Here is a 17,635-nt window from a genome sequence, read left to right on the forward strand (position 1 = left end):
TTAAATTTTGGGTTGAAAGTCATGTGGTGGGTTGTGGCTAGCGATTGTGGCGGTGGGTTGGGTGGTCCGATCTGGGTTTTTTCCTAGTGGTATTCATATGGGTTTGTGTTTAATACGGATGTGGGTTTGGTTGTTGTGATGGTGGTGCCGTGGTGGTGCTAGTTGATTTTGTGTCATGGGTTTGGTGGGTGTGGGTTGAAGAGAGTGAGAAGAAGAAAGAGAGAAAAAAATAATAAATAAATGGATAGTATTTAACTGTATTGTGAAAAATAAAAGGATTGATGTAGGCTGAGTTGTGAAACAATAGTTAAAATAGATAAAATGATTTTTTTTAGATGCTAAAAATCAAATTTTCTTCTAGCTCCATTGACGTTGATGCTCTAAAGGCAGTGGTGGGTAATGAATTTAGTGGTTTTGAAGGCTAGGATTATGTGCAATAAATTGTAAAAGTGGCTTGGTGTGCTGGTTTGATTTGGGTTGGCAGTGACTTGTTTTGAGTGGGTTAACATCTAAAATATGACTATAATGAATGATGGAAAGCCCTAATTTATGGAAAATATTCTCTTACATCTTTTTACATCTATTATTTTATACAAACAATTACAATTGATGTAAAAATATACACATTTTAAATATCGAAAAAAAAAAGTCAATGCTTAAAATATGAAAGTGGAAGTAAAAATAAAATAAATGTAAAAAAAAAAAAAAAAAAAAAAAAATAAAATAAAAAAAAAAAAAAAAAAAAAAACGTACACGAGAATATCATTAATCCAAAAAAATCTCATTCATCTATGTTTTCCTAATTCATAAATTGAAAAAGTAATTTTTTTTTTTTTAATAAAAAGCCTGATAAGCCCATGTATGGAACGAACAAAAATTTTCACTTTTGTAACACCCTCCCCAAGAGAATTCTTTTTTTTTTTTTTTTTTTAAGATCCCAAGATCCCACATAAATAAATATAAAATAAAAAAGGAGGAGAAATGTTATTAGGTAGTAAAAAACAATGTTGTACCAATGTATAAAATTCTCGTTTTTTTTATTTTTTTTTATTTGAGATGCCGATTCAAGAATTCAACCCCACAACATGCCGCTTTGATGTCCAATTTTTTTAATTAAAACATAGGATTGTTTTTATCCAATCTTGGTGGCCTACTGTGGGTCAAGTAGCCCACCAAGTTAATAAATTTTGTTGTCCCAATAATCTATATTGCCTTCCACAGAACTCTTCTAATTCCACTGAATTTGATCCAAGGTTATTTTACAAGGTCTTAAGGTTCTTCCAAAAAAAGGTAGGCCCATCACAGGAATGTTGTAACTAGTCCTACCCAACGGGTCTGTAAACAAAGAATTGGACCAATTTCATAGCCCGTTCATCGAATGGGTCCATAGGAGAGCCTGGCTGAATTGGGCTTGAAAAGAATCTATGGTAAAGTCAGCTTCTTAAGGCTTATCCTATAATGGATGATAGAAATTCCACAGCTTTAACAAAATTGGAGCTTATATTAATTAAGCTAAATCTAGTTTTTCGAGTCCCAGATTAGGATAGGCGTTCAAGTATGACTATATAATGAGATTTTTAGGCTTGCATTAAACAGAGTCAATGAAGGCCGAACTCTTTGATTTCATAAAATTTTCACATCTAGTCATTTTCAATGAATGATAATTGCAGTTTTTTTACAATTACTTATCCAACCCAATTTGCCTAACTGATTATGATGAATATTTGTATAGTCAATTTTAGCCCCATACCCAATTTTTACAAATTCAAAATAGAATTCTTGCAGGATCGTCTGCGATAATGTTAAGTACCTAACTAAGAAAAACATGACATCAAGCTTCAAGTATTTGTTGATTTTTCGAGTGAATACATATGTTCAAATCCTACTAAATTCATTTTGTCATTCTTACTTATTCACCATTTAAGACTTTGACACAAAACCGGTTGCTATTACCAAGGAATTCCACCTTATTTTGCTATCCTCTGAAATTGAGGTCACTTGGAATTCCCTCTCAATCACTCACTCTCGCAATACCATTGTCAATATTACAATAAAACAACTTTATTCTAGGTTGTACAAGCCAAAGTGGCACATCCGAGGTCCTTGCAACAAAACAAAGAAGAGGAAAAGGGTCTATTTAATTTGTTTGGGGGGAGAGAGAGAGGGAATATAAAGTGGAAAAGTTAACATTTGATTATCAAATTTCAATTTTTTTTTCTTTTGTTTCACCGTATGATTATCTATCTATACTTTCTATAAGAGAATTCTCCTTTTTGGACTGGATTTTTCTGTGATTCAAAAAATACCACTAACCCTACATTTAACAAGAAAAAAAGTTGGAGACAACTAAGTAAAAATATATGTCCAACTCCACTTAAAATGCCTACAAAATAGGACACTCTTCTATTAATCAATGTCTTCAAAAAAAAAATATCCAAAATTGAAAAAAAAAAAAAAAAAACTTTTAAAAATTGAGATGAATGGAAAATTATGACACTAGACCAAAAAAAAAAAAAAAAAAGAAACTAGACCTATATCTTCTAAACAAATTCAAAATTGAAAAAAAATAAATAAATAATTGGACTAGACTTTTATGTGGTTCAGAAATACCTCTAAACTTTATATTTACTAAGAAAAAAAACTTAAGAACAATCCGGTAAAAATATATCTTAAACTCTACTTAAAATACCTATAAAATATTACTCCTACTAATCCATGAACAAACTTATCCAAAAAAAAAAAAAATTAAAAAAAAAAATTATGACACTAGACCAACAAAAGGAAAAAAAAAAAAGCCTCATTGCTCGACATTTGTAACCTATTTATGCTTCCGCCCCCAGTGCCCTCTGAACGGCACCTCTTGTTTGTAGCTTACCCCCCTTTTTGGTATCAGAGCCATTTGTAGCTCGATCGTAAGTGTTTGTAAGTTACTGTAAATTTTGATTTTAAATCAAGTTGGCCGGTACAACCGCCATAGTTATCCATTATTTTGTGGTTATACATTACTTTGAAGTATGTTATCTCTAACAAACATTATTTTGTTTTACATCTATTTTCTGATAGCACTTCCACTCCCATATGTTGCATTTTTCATCTACTAATGAGGCTAGTGTTGTATTATATAATAAGATTACATGTTATGTTGTACCAATGATCTATATCGGCTTCCATTCCATAGAACTCTTTCTAATTCCACTGAATTTGATCCAAGGTTATTTTACAAGGCCTAAAGGTTCTTCCAAAAAAAAATTTGGCCTATCACAGGAATCTTGTAACTGATCCTACCCAACGGGCCTGTAAACAATTAATTGGACCAATTTCATAACCAGTTCACCGAATGGGTCCATAGGAGGGCCTTGGGCTTGAAAAGAATCTATGGTAAAGTCAGCTTCTTGAGGCTTATCCTATAATAGATGATAGAAATTCCACAAGCTTTGACAAAATTGGAGCTTATTAATTAAGCTAAATCTAGTTTTTCAAGTCCCAGACTCCCAGGTTAGGATAAGCGTGCAAGTATGACTGTGTAATGAGATTTTCAGGCTTAAACTAAGCAGAGTCAAGAAAGACCGAACTCTTTGATTTCATAGAATTTTCATTTCTAAGTCATATTCAATGAATAATAATTGCAGTTTTTTACAGTTACTTATCCAACCCAAATTGCCAAACTGATTAGGATGAATATTTGTATAGTCAATTTTAGCCCCATACTCAATTTCCAAATTCAAAATAGAATTCTTGTAGGTTCGTCTCAAATAATCTCAAATGCCATAATGTAACTATGAAAAACTTGGGCATCATATCAATTTTCAAGCATTTGATGATTGCTCTAGTGAATATATATGTTCAAATTCCGACTCGTTTCATTTTTTTTTTCATTCTTCCATGTTCACATTCAAAACTTTGACACAAAATCGTTTGCCATTACTAAGAAATTCCCCCTTATTTTGCCTGAAATTGAGATCACTTGGAAATTTGGAATACCCTCTCCACCATTCACTCTTGTAAATTGTAATACCATTGTTAATAATACAATGCTCTAATGTATTACCCAATTGTAAACATTTGGTCTTGTATAATAACTTTATTCTAGGTTATACAAACCAATGTGACACGTCCAAAGTCCTTGCAACTTGCAACAATAAATAAATAAAAATAAAAAGGTAAAGTTAAAAGCAACGATGTTGTCAATTTTTTATATCAAATTTCATGTTCTCTTTTATTCCACCAAATAATTTTGTTGTATAATAATGGTAGAGAATAATGGGTTTCTAGAAAATTGTCACCATGGAGGGGTCTATTAATACAAAAAGGCATGATTAACAAATGTTTAATAGCTTTCTAGCTTAGGTAAAATAATGAAAACTATGCAAGTGTGAAAGAAGAAAAAAGTCACTAGCTAGCCTTGAATCCTTGATTATGTCACTAAGTACACAAGGCCGTCTAAGAGTGGCAACAAACCAAAGCCACAAATAAACAAAACTCCCCCATCCCTCTTCTTATTTCCTAAGCACACCACGGCAAGTCATAGTTCAAGTTCATTGCTATTTTATCCTCTTATTCTTCTTCAAACCTCCAAAATTACACGCAAATCCCATTCTCTTACCATAGCCATACATACCTTCTCTCTTCCTTACACAAGCGCCTAATTCACCTAAATGACTGCTATAACTTTCACAATTCTATTTCTCTTCCAAATACAGCCCCCCCTCAATTTTGACATCATGGAACCTAGGCATGGATAAGGTCATAAATTCATATAATCATAGGGTATATCTTGAAATGCATGTACTTATTTTTATAGCAAATTACCAACCTTATTCTCAGGAAAGTAACCTAGACAGCCTGAAATCAAAACCCAAAATCCAAACTTTAATTTTGAGACACATTTTTCATGTTTTCTTATGTCAAATAAATAATAGGAAAAAACTATATTTTAAACCCTATTTTCTAGTGGTGTAACAAATCAAAGTTTTTCTCATAAGGGAGATTAGACTATGCCATTAAATTATAAGGTTTTGGTAGTGACAAATTAAGCCCTTGACTTTTAAAAAGTAACAAATTTAATCTTATAGTTTCAAATGTAATAAATTGATAATTAAAAAAAAAGTAGTAACAAATTAAACCTTAGTCCATTTAAGTAGAAATATATTGCATTTGAGGTGTAATAAAATTGACGGTTTCATTTATTAGGCATTGTAAGTTTGTAACTTCGAGGTTTTATTTATTGCTTTTGAAACTGTAACATTTAATTTGTAACGCCTCCTAAGTTGTACACTTTAAAATGCAATTTTCCCTAAATATCACGTATTAAAATGCTCAAGAGTCAAGACATTAAGAGCAAGGGCACTTATAGTGGTGGAATTTAAAATGGAAATCAACATTGGAAACCCTTTTAAGGATGAGACCAATCTTCATTTCGATAGCTCTCTTAATCAATATTAAAATTACTACGTTGGCTTCAATAATAAAAAAAATTATATCTTTTCAGTATATGCTTTTGGGAAATGCCTCAATAGCAAGTAAAAATCGTTTTCCAGGCAAGGTTTTTTTGGGGGTTGATAGGTTTTGGGGCCTATCTAGAACCAAACTGCTTGTAATAAATTCATGTTGCTTTTGACCTGATTAACCCAAAAATTATGTATCATTGGTAGTTAGAGCCCAAAATTATGTATCTTCGGTAGTTAGGTAGTTGGAATTTGAAAAGGTTAGATAAAATTTTCTATTTAACAATGATGATCACACCGTTGAATCTAATGTACTAATTTTTTATGCAATTGGTTCTCATCGACCAAACAAAGACTTGAGAGAAAAAATGTTTGACATTTTTATCGAAACTTCCTATCTGTTCAAAATTATACTGATGCAGTCAAATTTTGGCCCTGCTGCTCGTGTTTTATGCCTGCATGAATTTGACCATATTTAATTAACAACCTTGAGATTATAGAAAGCCTTATGTCAACGGCCATTTTTTCCAGGTAATTAAGTCTTAAGTGGATAAATACCAAAGAGTAAAGACCATTGCCAAGATGGGAAAAGAAAGAAGACCAAATTATGCCTAACTCATCCTGCCGCAAAATTTTTTTCCTTCATTAATTAATAGTAATAATTCTTCCCTAGCTTTACGGATATGTGAAATTTTAGCATATTAGTTATCAATACCAAGAAAAATGAGATAAATCCATGAGGCATGTATCTTATTCACATGTCTAGATATGTAATTTGCTGACATATTAGGTATATATGAACCTACTTGTTGACATTGGAAACATTCATCTTGCTTTAGGATATATCTACCTTCTTGATAGAGGCAGTACGTACACCATGATGTAAGAAAATTTTCAATTCAATAAAATATGATTTTTTTAAAAGAAAAAAAGTAAAATAATTTTTAATTATTGTATTTGATATGTCTAAGCTAATTGGTGTTTTAGTATATTTTTTGAATGATAATTAGAATTTCAATCTATGACATTCGCTTCATGATGATTGGTTTTTATCATCAGCCTAGATACCAATTGGTTTTTGATATAGGTTTGAATCTTAATTCTTTTATTCAATGACAAAAGACTTTACCAGTTGAGAGAAATGAAACCCACAATTGTCTTATTATAAAATACAATTATCATAGAATGGATACCACATGATAAAAAAATAAAAATATATATATTAACTTTTTTTAAGAAGAAAAAAAAAAAAAAAAACCAAAGAAGCTATCAACTTGACAATAGCATTGACAAAGAAACCTTATCAAGATCTATCTTTACCACTATCCACTTCATTTTTTTTTTTCCTTACCATATTTAATGGCATGAACCAGATAAATTTGGTACATTATATGAGGATTATGATAGGAATGGTAATTTTTATAATTAGAAATATAAAAAATTAAAAAATTAAAAAAAAAATGTTGTAATAGAATAAGGGAGAGGTTTAGGTCCATTGCTTCCAATGCACTGAACCCAGTTGGATGATGACAAGTGTCCAAAAATAGATATGTGTCACAATCCCAGTGGGTCCAGTGTCACTGGACACTGGACCTCCGGGCCCATAAAATAATTATTCTTATTCATTAATTAGGTTGTAAAATATGATAAAATCCAAGACTTGTTTATTATGAAATATCTTACTTGTACAATTATTTTCTAAAATTGAATATTTTTAATTTGACATAATTGCTTGTTAAAGAAATAGCTATGGAAGAAGATTTATTATTATTATTTTAAGGGTAAAGTGCAAACTATACCCTAAAGTTTGAGATGTTTGGATTTTATATCCTGAAATTTCATAATTTGAATTTTATCTCTTAAAATTCTATTTTGTTTGCATTAGCAATCCCTCAATCTATATTTTTCATTAAGAACCACATAAGCTTACCAAGCGTATTTAATTTGTCTTATAAAATAATGCCACATTATTTTTGTAGCCTAAAAAAATTTAAAAATGACATGACATAATAAAAATGACGTGAATTATTGGATTAACTAAACAAGTGTGACAACCTTATGTGGCACTTAACAAAAAATATGGACAGAGGAGTTACTGATGCAAATAAAATAGAACTTTAAGGATAAAATTCAAATTTTGAAATTTTAAAGGTGTAGTTTGCAATTTAGTCTTATTTTAATTGTATATCGGTATGTGCATGTGTAAAATTTATATTTTTAAAAATATATTAAATTTAAAAATTATTAAACGTACTAATAAATAACTATTATATATTACTATTGCCGTATGAATAATTATTATCTATAATTCTCATCTATTGCCGTATGAACAATTATTACCTATAATTCTTATCTATTACCGTATGCCAAATATGTCTTAAGAAGTTTTGGCCTAATCAAGGTTTTCGGTTGGAAAAACATGTTTAATGGCAAGAAATATAAAATTGTAACCTAAGGAATACGTATTATGCATATCAAATAAATATGTTTATGACCACGTGCTCATAACTGAGGTCTATATAAATATATATATATATATATATATATTTTGACTGATATATATATATATATATATATTAAAGTATCAAACTGTGTAAAAAATACATTAGCACTACAAATTTATCGTACATAAATATGTTGGTAAACAAGCACAAACACAAGCACCCATTGTTGACGAGCTCAAATTGATTTTCTTCATTGAAGAAAAACAATTTGGAAACGAAAATCTGGCGACCTTCCAATTGAACCTTGTTTCTCAGTTTCTTCTATTTCAATAGTCCATACCTCTTTGACTCATCAAAAAAAAAAAAAACATTCTCTGAATATCAAATTGCTTTTAATTGACAAACCTTATTAACTCTCTCTCTCTCTCTCTCTCTCTTAAAATGACAAACCCAACTCAGCCTATAAATACGTTGTCCCTTAATGACAAAGCAGTTTCATTGCTCACATTCATACCTTCTATCATCCTAAAAACTTTTTGCACGTCTTTAAGACAATTGCTTTTTTTCTCCAAAAGTGAAGGACATGTCTCAACAAAGCCAATTTCTTACACTTCTCATAATCTTAGCCTCTTTCTCAACCTGCTTTAGCAGTTACAAAGAGGACCCACATGCTACTAATGGAGGTCCCGATCCTATAGCCCACACTACATCAATGGGCACCATCAACCTGGGTGATAAACATGAGCCATGGCTTGTAGACTTCATGAAGTCTCAGACCAAAAGGTTTGGTCTCACAACAAGGCTTAGCAGCGCAAGCACTTCACAGAAGCTGGTTAATGTAGGTGACTTTGGAGCTAAAGCTAATGGTGGAGATGATACTGAGGTATAATATCCCATATTTTACAAATTCAGTTTATTCAGTTTTCAAATTCTGCCTTTTTTGCATGATTTGGTTTTGAATGTTATGTTGGTCTGATATTGGTTTGGTTTTGTTAGGCATTTAGGAAAGCTTGGAAGGTGGCTTGTTCTTCTGCAAATAGTGCTCTTGTGGTTCCTGCAAATAAGAACTATCATCTTAAGCCAATTACCTTCTCAGGTCCTTGCAAACCATATTTTACCATGAAGGTGAGTCTTATCCATGCATGCATCTATAGGAACTATCATGTTAAGTCAATTATATTACTGGTTCTTAACAAATCCGATTTTATATTGAAGTTGAGTTTTATTCAAACATGCATATATATCTACATGCATAACGTATGAATAATGCTAGTCACGGCACAAACTTTTTCTCAACTGTTGTACACGTCTTATTATCATCGAAACAATGACTTTAGCTAGAGTTCAAAAATAACATCATTGTAGTTATGAAAAAAAATTTCTTTAAATTTATTAATAATAAATATATAACCACATATATATAATAAATATATTACTTAATTTTAATTTTTAACTTCTTTTTAATTTACCATAATTTATATCCTTAATTTGGAAGTATGGAAAAGTTTATATATTAAATAATAATTAGTATACCAAGATAATTTTCTCGAAAAAAAAAGTATACCAAGATAATTAATACATGATAATAAATTCATTTTTTCCATTAAAACATGATAATTTATTAGTATTATTTTGACATAAATGTAAATTTGATTAGGTGGAAGGCTAAATGAAGAGAATTCTAAGAAATGCGTCTTTATATATATAAATATATATATATATATATACATACATATATATCTCGTATAACAAGAAAGTTACGCATATCTCTCATTAAAACATGATAATTTATTAGTGTAATACAACAAGTTTGACAAAATCACATACTCTCTTACATGAGATTTATACTTCCTTACTTGTATTGATTGATTGATATTGGTTAGTGTTAAAGAAAAAAATAATAATTTTTTTTTCTTTTTTACCAGATCTATGGAACAATTAAAGCTTCTTCTCACAAATCAGATTATGAAAAAGATACACTACATTGGCTTGTGTTTGAGAATCTTCAAGATTTCAATATTGAAGGTGGCGGCACCATCAATGGCAATGGGAGGATATGGTGGGAAAGCTCATGCAAGATCAACGATAAACTTGTATGTGCATGGCTGATATAATGCTTTTATTTGATTTTTACCAACTTAATTTCTCTCCTTTTCTTTTTTCTAATAAATGAACTAATTATTCATTATCTTTCTCTTAATTCATTGTTTTGCAGCCCTGCAAGCATGCACCAACTGTAAGTTAATCTGTCCTCTCCGTTTTCTAAGACTTTCCTAACATTATAGATTTGGTCATGAAAGGCTAACTTTTTTCCTTTTATTTTCTTTAATGTCTTTGAAAATTTTGTCTATAGGCTGTGACTTTCCAAGATAGCAAGAATGTGAGGGTGTCCAGCATAAGGATAAAAAATGCACAGCAAATGCATCTTACGTTTCAGAATTGTCAAAATGTCGAAGCTTTGAATCTTGTGGTGATTGCACCAGGCAATAGCCCCAATACCGATGGAATTCATGTCACAGGAACACAAAACATTCAAATACAGAACTGTGTCATCAGGACAGGTAGTAGACCTAGAGAAGAATGAAACTTTCTATTTTCTATAAATAGTACAAATTTTATAGTATATAATTCATATTATATTATATATATCATAAAAAAAAAAAAAAATTCTAACATTTATTTATTACTTTATTAAAGTAATATCATATTATCAATCACATTAATTGCTAAGTTAATGTGTAAACCTTTCTTTAATAATAAAAAAAAAATAGAAATAATTTTAGACCAATTTTTTTTTTTTTTAATCCTACCAAGTGCTAAGAATATTACTACAAATTTGCTACATAAGCCTCAAAAAAAGATGCGTCAAATTTTGAAGATAAAACGAAAATATAATTAATGAAATAGCTAACCAAGAATGAATGAATTAAATAGCTAGAAATTCGTTCAACCCAGCTAATTTTTTTTTTCCTGTTTTTTAATTGAAGGTGATGACTGTATTTCAATTGTAAGTGGGTCTAAAAATGTTCAAGCCACGGATATTACCTGTGGACCAGGACATGGAATCAGGTATATATATAAAGTCTAACTTGCTTTACACCTAATTAGTGGATTTTAACTAAACTATTTCTACTAGCATGATGCACGAATATCATGTTGGTGGTTTTTATTGAATAACTTATTACTTGTTTTGATAATTATATTATTTTTGCAGCATTGGTAGCTTAGGAGCTGATAATTCAGAAGCAGAAGTTTCTAATGTCATGGTGAATAGAGCAAAACTCACAGGAACCACAAATGGGATGAGAATAAAGACTTGGCAGGTAAAAGTTTGTTTACAAAAAACCATTTTAGGACACTCTATAACTGTTATCATCATACATGTGCACACACATTTTGTCTATACTCTTCAGATAAATATATAGCTAAAGTTTGAAAATTGAGATTAATTTACTGCTTTTTTTTAATACCAAATGACTAAATCCACTGCTTTCTTATGAAGTCAAAGTCCTATTACGATTTGGGAAAACTTGTTGAAACTTTGCAAAGGAGTTAGAAAAAATGAGAACCTCGTAAGGTTGCGTGAATGTAGGAGCAAAGTTCTCGAGTAGAAAAAAAAAATTTCAAAGTAAAAAAAAAAAAAAAATACCCAAAAGAGAAACAAAAGTTAGGCTACTGAATTTGTGAAATAAGTCAACAATGTAAAGATTGAAAGTTTAGAAAATGATGGAAACATATATAGTGACCCAAAACCAATGGTTTACTTGTGACGTTTTTTCTTTTCCTTTCTTTAATCACTCCCACGGTTTAGAAATTTACAAGTGTACACATTTCTTGTTGCTGCTGCTGACATGTAATCTACAAAGACTTGGAAACAAGTTATACAATTTTGCCATTTCTTTACTTCTTTGCAACAGATCAAGCAAAGTACAGAGAAATGTTTAGTTTAACTTTCCTTTGTACTCCTACATCTTCATGTGCCTAGAATTAGTATTTACTTGTGCATCTTTGCATGGCAATGATGGCCACGTAACCTATATGTAATGGAGTCGTAGAAACAATCAACTAGGATTAAAAGGGAGGTGGAAATGATGACTATTTAATGGTAAAAAAGGTACCTAATCAAATATGTTACCCCTTTAAGGTTATGCCCATCCATGTATAATTTTGTGGAGTAGACAACAATTAAAAGGTTTTTTTTTGGGGGGGGGTTTAAACTCAAGTCATTCTCTTTAATATAATGAAAAATTATCACTTTTCTCAAAAGTATAAAATATTTTAAAAATTATGACTTCAAATTTTTTGTATTTATATATTTAAAATATCCATATTTGTAATCATACAGTCCATACTCTTATGAGAGATATACATGAAATATGAGTGCTCCACAAATAATCATTGCAGGTTTGGGCCTACAATTAACTAAACTATTGATTAACTAATTTTCAAACATAACCACTATTTTAGCACTTTTATTTGACTATTATTCTATTTAGTCTCTCTCCTTGAATTAATCTTTGTTGAATTGTATTGTAATTTGTTAGTCAAACTTTTCATGATAATTTTAACAATTTGACATATTTGTTATTATCAGACAATGTACTATCTATATAACTGTATGTTCACTTTATTTTCTTCTTTTTTTTCAATATGTAGGGAGGCTCTGGGTATGCCAAAAACATCATATTTCAAAATGTGGTTATGAACAATGTCAGCAATCCTATAATCATAGACCAAAACTATTGTGATAAAAAAACAGCATGCCAACAACAGGTAATATATACACCAAAGCCAATCACTTTCACATACACAATGTCACAACCATCATGAAAAATAACAATCTAATGACATATATTCATCCATATGCAGCCCTCAGCTGTGAAAATAAGCAATGTGGCTTTCAAGAACATCAAGGGCACTAGTGCATCAGAAGAGGCCATAAAATTCGATTGCAGCAAGAGCTTTCCTTGTCAAGGGGTTTTGTTGCAAGATGTTAATCTGGTACGCCAAGGCAATGGAGATGTCGATGCTACTTGTCTCAAAGTTGGATTGCAAAAAAAGGGGAATGTCTCTCCAGGGTGCTGATTACAAATTAAGATGGGGGGAAAACAAACATTCATGTTCTTAGATTAATGTTTTGAATACCTTTGATTTAGCATTATAGTGATAGATTTAGTCAAGCATCATGTTGTTTTGGTCTTGAAACTGAAACAAACATAGATGATAGATCTCATCGTAAATAGCTAGGAATACCATACATGCATTCAGAATTCAGTGTAAGTTACTGGTTTTCCCTTCAAAAATTTAATAAAACATGGGTTTGCTTTAGCCAAAGTTTTATGGCAATATTCAAAGCATTGCGTGGAGAGGCCAGGGAAGAGAGGCAATATTTAAGAACAACTAATTCACCCCAACTCTGCCAAATTATATTAATCCATACTTATGTGCATTTGGATGAGTACTCCGCCCATTTGTTGTGTTGCTAAAAATTAGTGAAAGCGTAATTGTACTTTAAAAGGTTAAAGTTTAAAGAATCCATACATAAATAAACAAGCTAAAAAACTTTTAAAAAAAAAAAAAGTTGCTAAAAAACAAACACTTTATGGTTCAACTATGCGAACCCTTTGTGAGTTTGGATCAGGTTTTTAATTAAAAGTTTATTTACTTATATTCTGAATCTAGACAAAAGTATAATTGCATTTTAAAAAATGAAACTTTAAAAAATTATACATAAACAAATATGTTAATAAACTATCAGGAAAAAACCTAATCCAAACATACAAGTGAATTTAGATTAACTTTTTTTTTTCTTTAAACTTTTTTTTTTTTATGTACAACTTTTTTTTAAGTACCATTGAAGTAGTTTTGCTAATTTTCAATAAATAAGTAAATATTTAAAAATGAATAAATAAGTCATTTTGCTCTATCTACATGGCTAATAAAATCACAAAGTCATGGCCTCATTCTCCCTGTCTATCCAAGTCAAGTTAGATACCTATCTCCAAGAAAAAACCGAACTCAAAACATTTTCAGTGCTATATATTATAGTACCAAACTTCTGTCTTTTCCTTCTACAGATCAATTTATTTTCATCTGCCCCAATACAATACTCATTAAATTTAGTTACCCTTGGCCTTGGGACATAAAGTAATAGCTAGTTGGTGAAAAGGGAAGCAATGATGGCAGAGAGGACATATGAAGACTGGCTTTTGGATCTTCCTTCATACATGATACATCCAATAAAATTGGAACGTACGGATAAATATCATGATCAACCAATATTGTTACCTATACGGATCTAGCCTGATCCATAATATATTCGATTAATTTCCTACCAGGGCCTAGGTTAAGAGCCTACAAAGATTGGTCTTTTCAAGCACCTTAATTGTTGTTGTACTTAGCAGATCGGGCCTTGGAACTGGCTCGCTCTCTCTCTAAATATATGACTGGCATCCAATGTCAATTCCCTATCATTAATATAGGTTACCATGGAAATGATTAAAAAAGGGGCTTGGGAGTTGGGACTTAGGAGCCAATCCAATATTTCTAACTCTTTTTTAAATTAAAAAGTTGAAAGTAGTTTGGGCTAACAATGTCAATGTGTATTTTATTTTTATAACCAAACACTTCTATGTTTATACTATTAAATTGTGTTTGATGTAATTTGGGGAAAAGATTTGGCCAAATCTAACATTGGAGAATTATTGTTTGATGATCACAATATTTTTATGTACTAATCAACCACTATTAGGTGGTAAATTTTGACTTTTTGTTGTATGCTTATAGTAACAAACCTAGCTACTTGATTCTTATTTGGGATTGACTAATTATGCACACCATTTGCCAGAAAGCCTCTCCTATATTGACATCCACTTCTATAGTCAGAATGAGGTGGTTGGTAGTAGTTACAGTGACCAATGAAACATGGCACTCAATGACCAAATGAAAAAGGAAAGTCTTAGCATCTTTGTCTTTCTATGTTACCACTAATGTTTTCAGAGTATTATGTCAACCATAGTGTTACTGTCTATTGTAACATGAGCTGTTAACAAATGTGATAAAATTACTACTATCATATATGACTCGATTGTTGTATGTTCAAAATGATTTAAAAAATAAAAATAAAAAAAGAAAAGAATCATGGGTTATCATGTAACCCAAAAAAACTTAGTGTTGAAACTAAGGTAAACATTCTTTTATTTGAAGCTATCACAGTTTAATTTAAAACAAACAAACAAAAAAATTCTAAAAAATCATCAAGTTATTGCTCAATGTAATGCAAGTTATCAACAAATGTAACAACATAAATCAACCACAACGAAGAACGAGATTTATGTGGATAATCATTTCATTTTGAAGGAAAAAATCACTGGATGAACTCTAATATAAATTCAGTTTCAATATCTACCCAAGTTTATATGCATATAAGTGGTAAAAAGTATCGCGGCTTGGTGAAGAGCTTTACAAAGCTTGTTTTGAGTGTTTTTAATTAATTTGGATAACTTTGATACATTGACATACTCAAGAAAGTTTTGCATGGAGTGCAATGCGTTGGGTGCAAAGCACCGTGTGGGTCCAGCACATATGCCTTGTCAAGAGCTCATTTAATGAGCATGTCACCCTTGTCTTCCATGACTTTGTGAGAAGTCTAACTTCTCTAATGAGAAGTGATTTCAAGCGTGTTGGACACGCTGAAGAAAATAAAAAAGAAAGGAGCAAAGGCCATTCGCAGGGCCGGCCCTAGACTTCGGCCGATTAGGTCATTGCCTAGGCCCAAATTTGGGGACAATTTCTTTTTTAATTTTTTATATATAAATATTTTTGAGAGATATTAAAACATTTTAATTTATATATTTTTTTCATTATTAAGAAATTTTAAAGAATTAAGTAATACTAAAGATAGAAATAAAATAAATTTAAATAAATAGGTCTTACAAATAGACGTGATACTAATCATAAGTAATTCAAATAGGAAAATGTTTAAAATACTATAAATTTTACTACATAAATTTTATTTATTTAATTATTTTTATATTAAATAAAAATTATACTCGAATCTAATTTAAGTGTATATGTATGCGAATCTCTCTTCTAGAAACTTAAATCTCGGCCATTACCCCCCACACCCCACAAGAACTTTTACTTGTGGATTGATCACTACATCAAGGGTGCATAGTGGTCTACATAACTTTTATAATTTAATGTGACAATGAATAAAATAAGTGGATTTCAATAAACTATTGAATGCATTTTTGAATGAATATTTATGATTGGTGATATATCTTTGTAATTCTCATGTTGTAAATTTTATAATATTTCTAATATTTTTGTAAGCCTCATGTCATTGATTACATTCGTTACAACATCGGTTTGTAGTAAAAAAATTTATAACTTTAGCATTTTCTCAAAAAAAAATCATATTAAAAAGTAAAAAGAATGGATTTTAAAAAAATTATTATATAAAATGTTAGTTAAAAATTATTTAAGTGATAACATAAAGGCTTCATTTAAAGATTTCGCTTTAAGACTCCAAAATGCTTGCGCCTGCTCCCGGCTATTCGGCCTAAGGAGCTAAAGAAATAGAAATTGGTTGAAGCAAAATCAAGACAAGTTGGCTTGCATTTATTGTGATTTGATGTCAAGAGTGTGAAATGAAGAAAAGAAGGAAAAGATAAAGAAAAAAAAAAAGGAGAGGCCATTCGGCCAGTGAGTAAGAAGAGAAGTCCCAAAGAAAGTGAGGACTGGTGCAGTCTTGAAGAACTGAGTGAGTGAAAGCAAGTAGAAGAGAAGAGAAAAATAGAGAGAGTAAGAGAAAATTGTGAGAGATACACAGTGAGGAAGAGAGCAGTGAGTGAAAAGAAGAAGAGAGTTTTTTCTTTACTCAAGTTGTTTCTCTAAGTGTTGTAATCTTTATTTAATATAGTGAAATTATTCGGAATTTGTTTCATGGTATTTCTCTTTAAGAAGAAAGAGTTTCCACGTAAATTTTTGTGTTTTTGTGTGGTTGTGCTTCCGCTATACTTGCTGAAATTTATTCACAATTATATAATAAAAAAATTCCCAACACAATGATCTCTATCATGAAATACTAAAGTTGATGCCTCAAAACCCTAGTAGAGATAAAGAAAGAGAAATTTCTACTACTAACGAACGAAGCAAGACTTTGCTGCCTATATGATGAATAATCCAACAATGAGTAATAGCTCAATGGTACTTCCTCCTTTCATAATAATAAGGATCATAATAACAAGAATGGGATGAGGACATAGAAGCTATTTTATGTTAGTAAACATGAATCAAGAATGATTGAAAAGGTAGAAATATTATATAAGAAGTCATCTAGTCATGGAGTTTGGATGGGCTGAACCTCTCCATATTGTACGTGTATTTGGGATCCCTTGGTTGTAGATGCCTTGAGGGAGATTAATATATAATATTATTGGGTTGTGGAAAAATATTTCTTATTATCTGGGTTTGCGTAGAGGGCTTTCTATATTGCTTCTTTGAGACAAAAAAAAGTAATACTTATAAGCCTCTTACACTTATCATCATAATTACAACTGGTGTGGCTTAGGCTATATATATATATATATATATATATGTTTCTCTTTTTTGGGAGTTACTAAGTATGCTAATTTAAATAAGCTTAAAATTCAATAATTGTTTGTCATTAGTTTATTAAAAATGTACTTGAAAAAGTAAAATTTTAAAAGGTTTTACATAAGTTAACAAAAAAGCTCGTTACAA

General features: G+C 30.5%; 1 protein-coding gene across 1 annotated transcript; it reads left to right on the forward strand.

Annotated features, from left to right (window-relative positions):
• Positions 1-8,303: 8,303 nt before the first annotated feature.
• Positions 8,304-13,222, forward strand: LOC115987413 (polygalacturonase). Its single transcript, XM_031110952.1, has 9 exons — positions 8,304-8,771; positions 8,885-9,013; positions 9,814-9,981; positions 10,104-10,124; positions 10,242-10,449; positions 10,876-10,957; positions 11,103-11,211; positions 12,545-12,661; positions 12,758-13,222. Exons 1-9 carry the CDS (start codon positions 8,472-8,474, stop codon positions 12,971-12,973), a joined length of 1,350 nt encoding a protein of 449 aa, XP_030966812.1. The 5' UTR covers positions 8,304-8,471; the 3' UTR covers positions 12,974-13,222.
• The last annotated feature ends 4,413 nt before the right edge of the window (positions 13,223-17,635 follow it).

This window comes from Quercus lobata, chromosome 4, assembly GCF_001633185.2.
Source record: "Quercus lobata isolate SW786 chromosome 4, ValleyOak3.0 Primary Assembly, whole genome shotgun sequence".
NCBI classification, from domain to species: domain Eukaryota; kingdom Viridiplantae; phylum Streptophyta; class Magnoliopsida; order Fagales; family Fagaceae; genus Quercus; species Quercus lobata.

Coding starts and splice junctions, on each gene's coding strand:
- LOC115987413 (XM_031110952.1), top strand. CDS start 8,472: ATGTCTCAACAAAGCCAATTTCTTACACTTCTCATAATCTTAGCCTCT. Junction 11,212..12,544: donor TGAGAATAAAGACTTGGCAG/GTAAAAGTTTGT, acceptor TTCAATATGTAG/GGAGGCTCTGGGTATGCCAA. Junction 12,662..12,757: donor AAACAGCATGCCAACAACAG/GTAATATATACA, acceptor ATCCATATGCAG/CCCTCAGCTGTGAAAATAAG.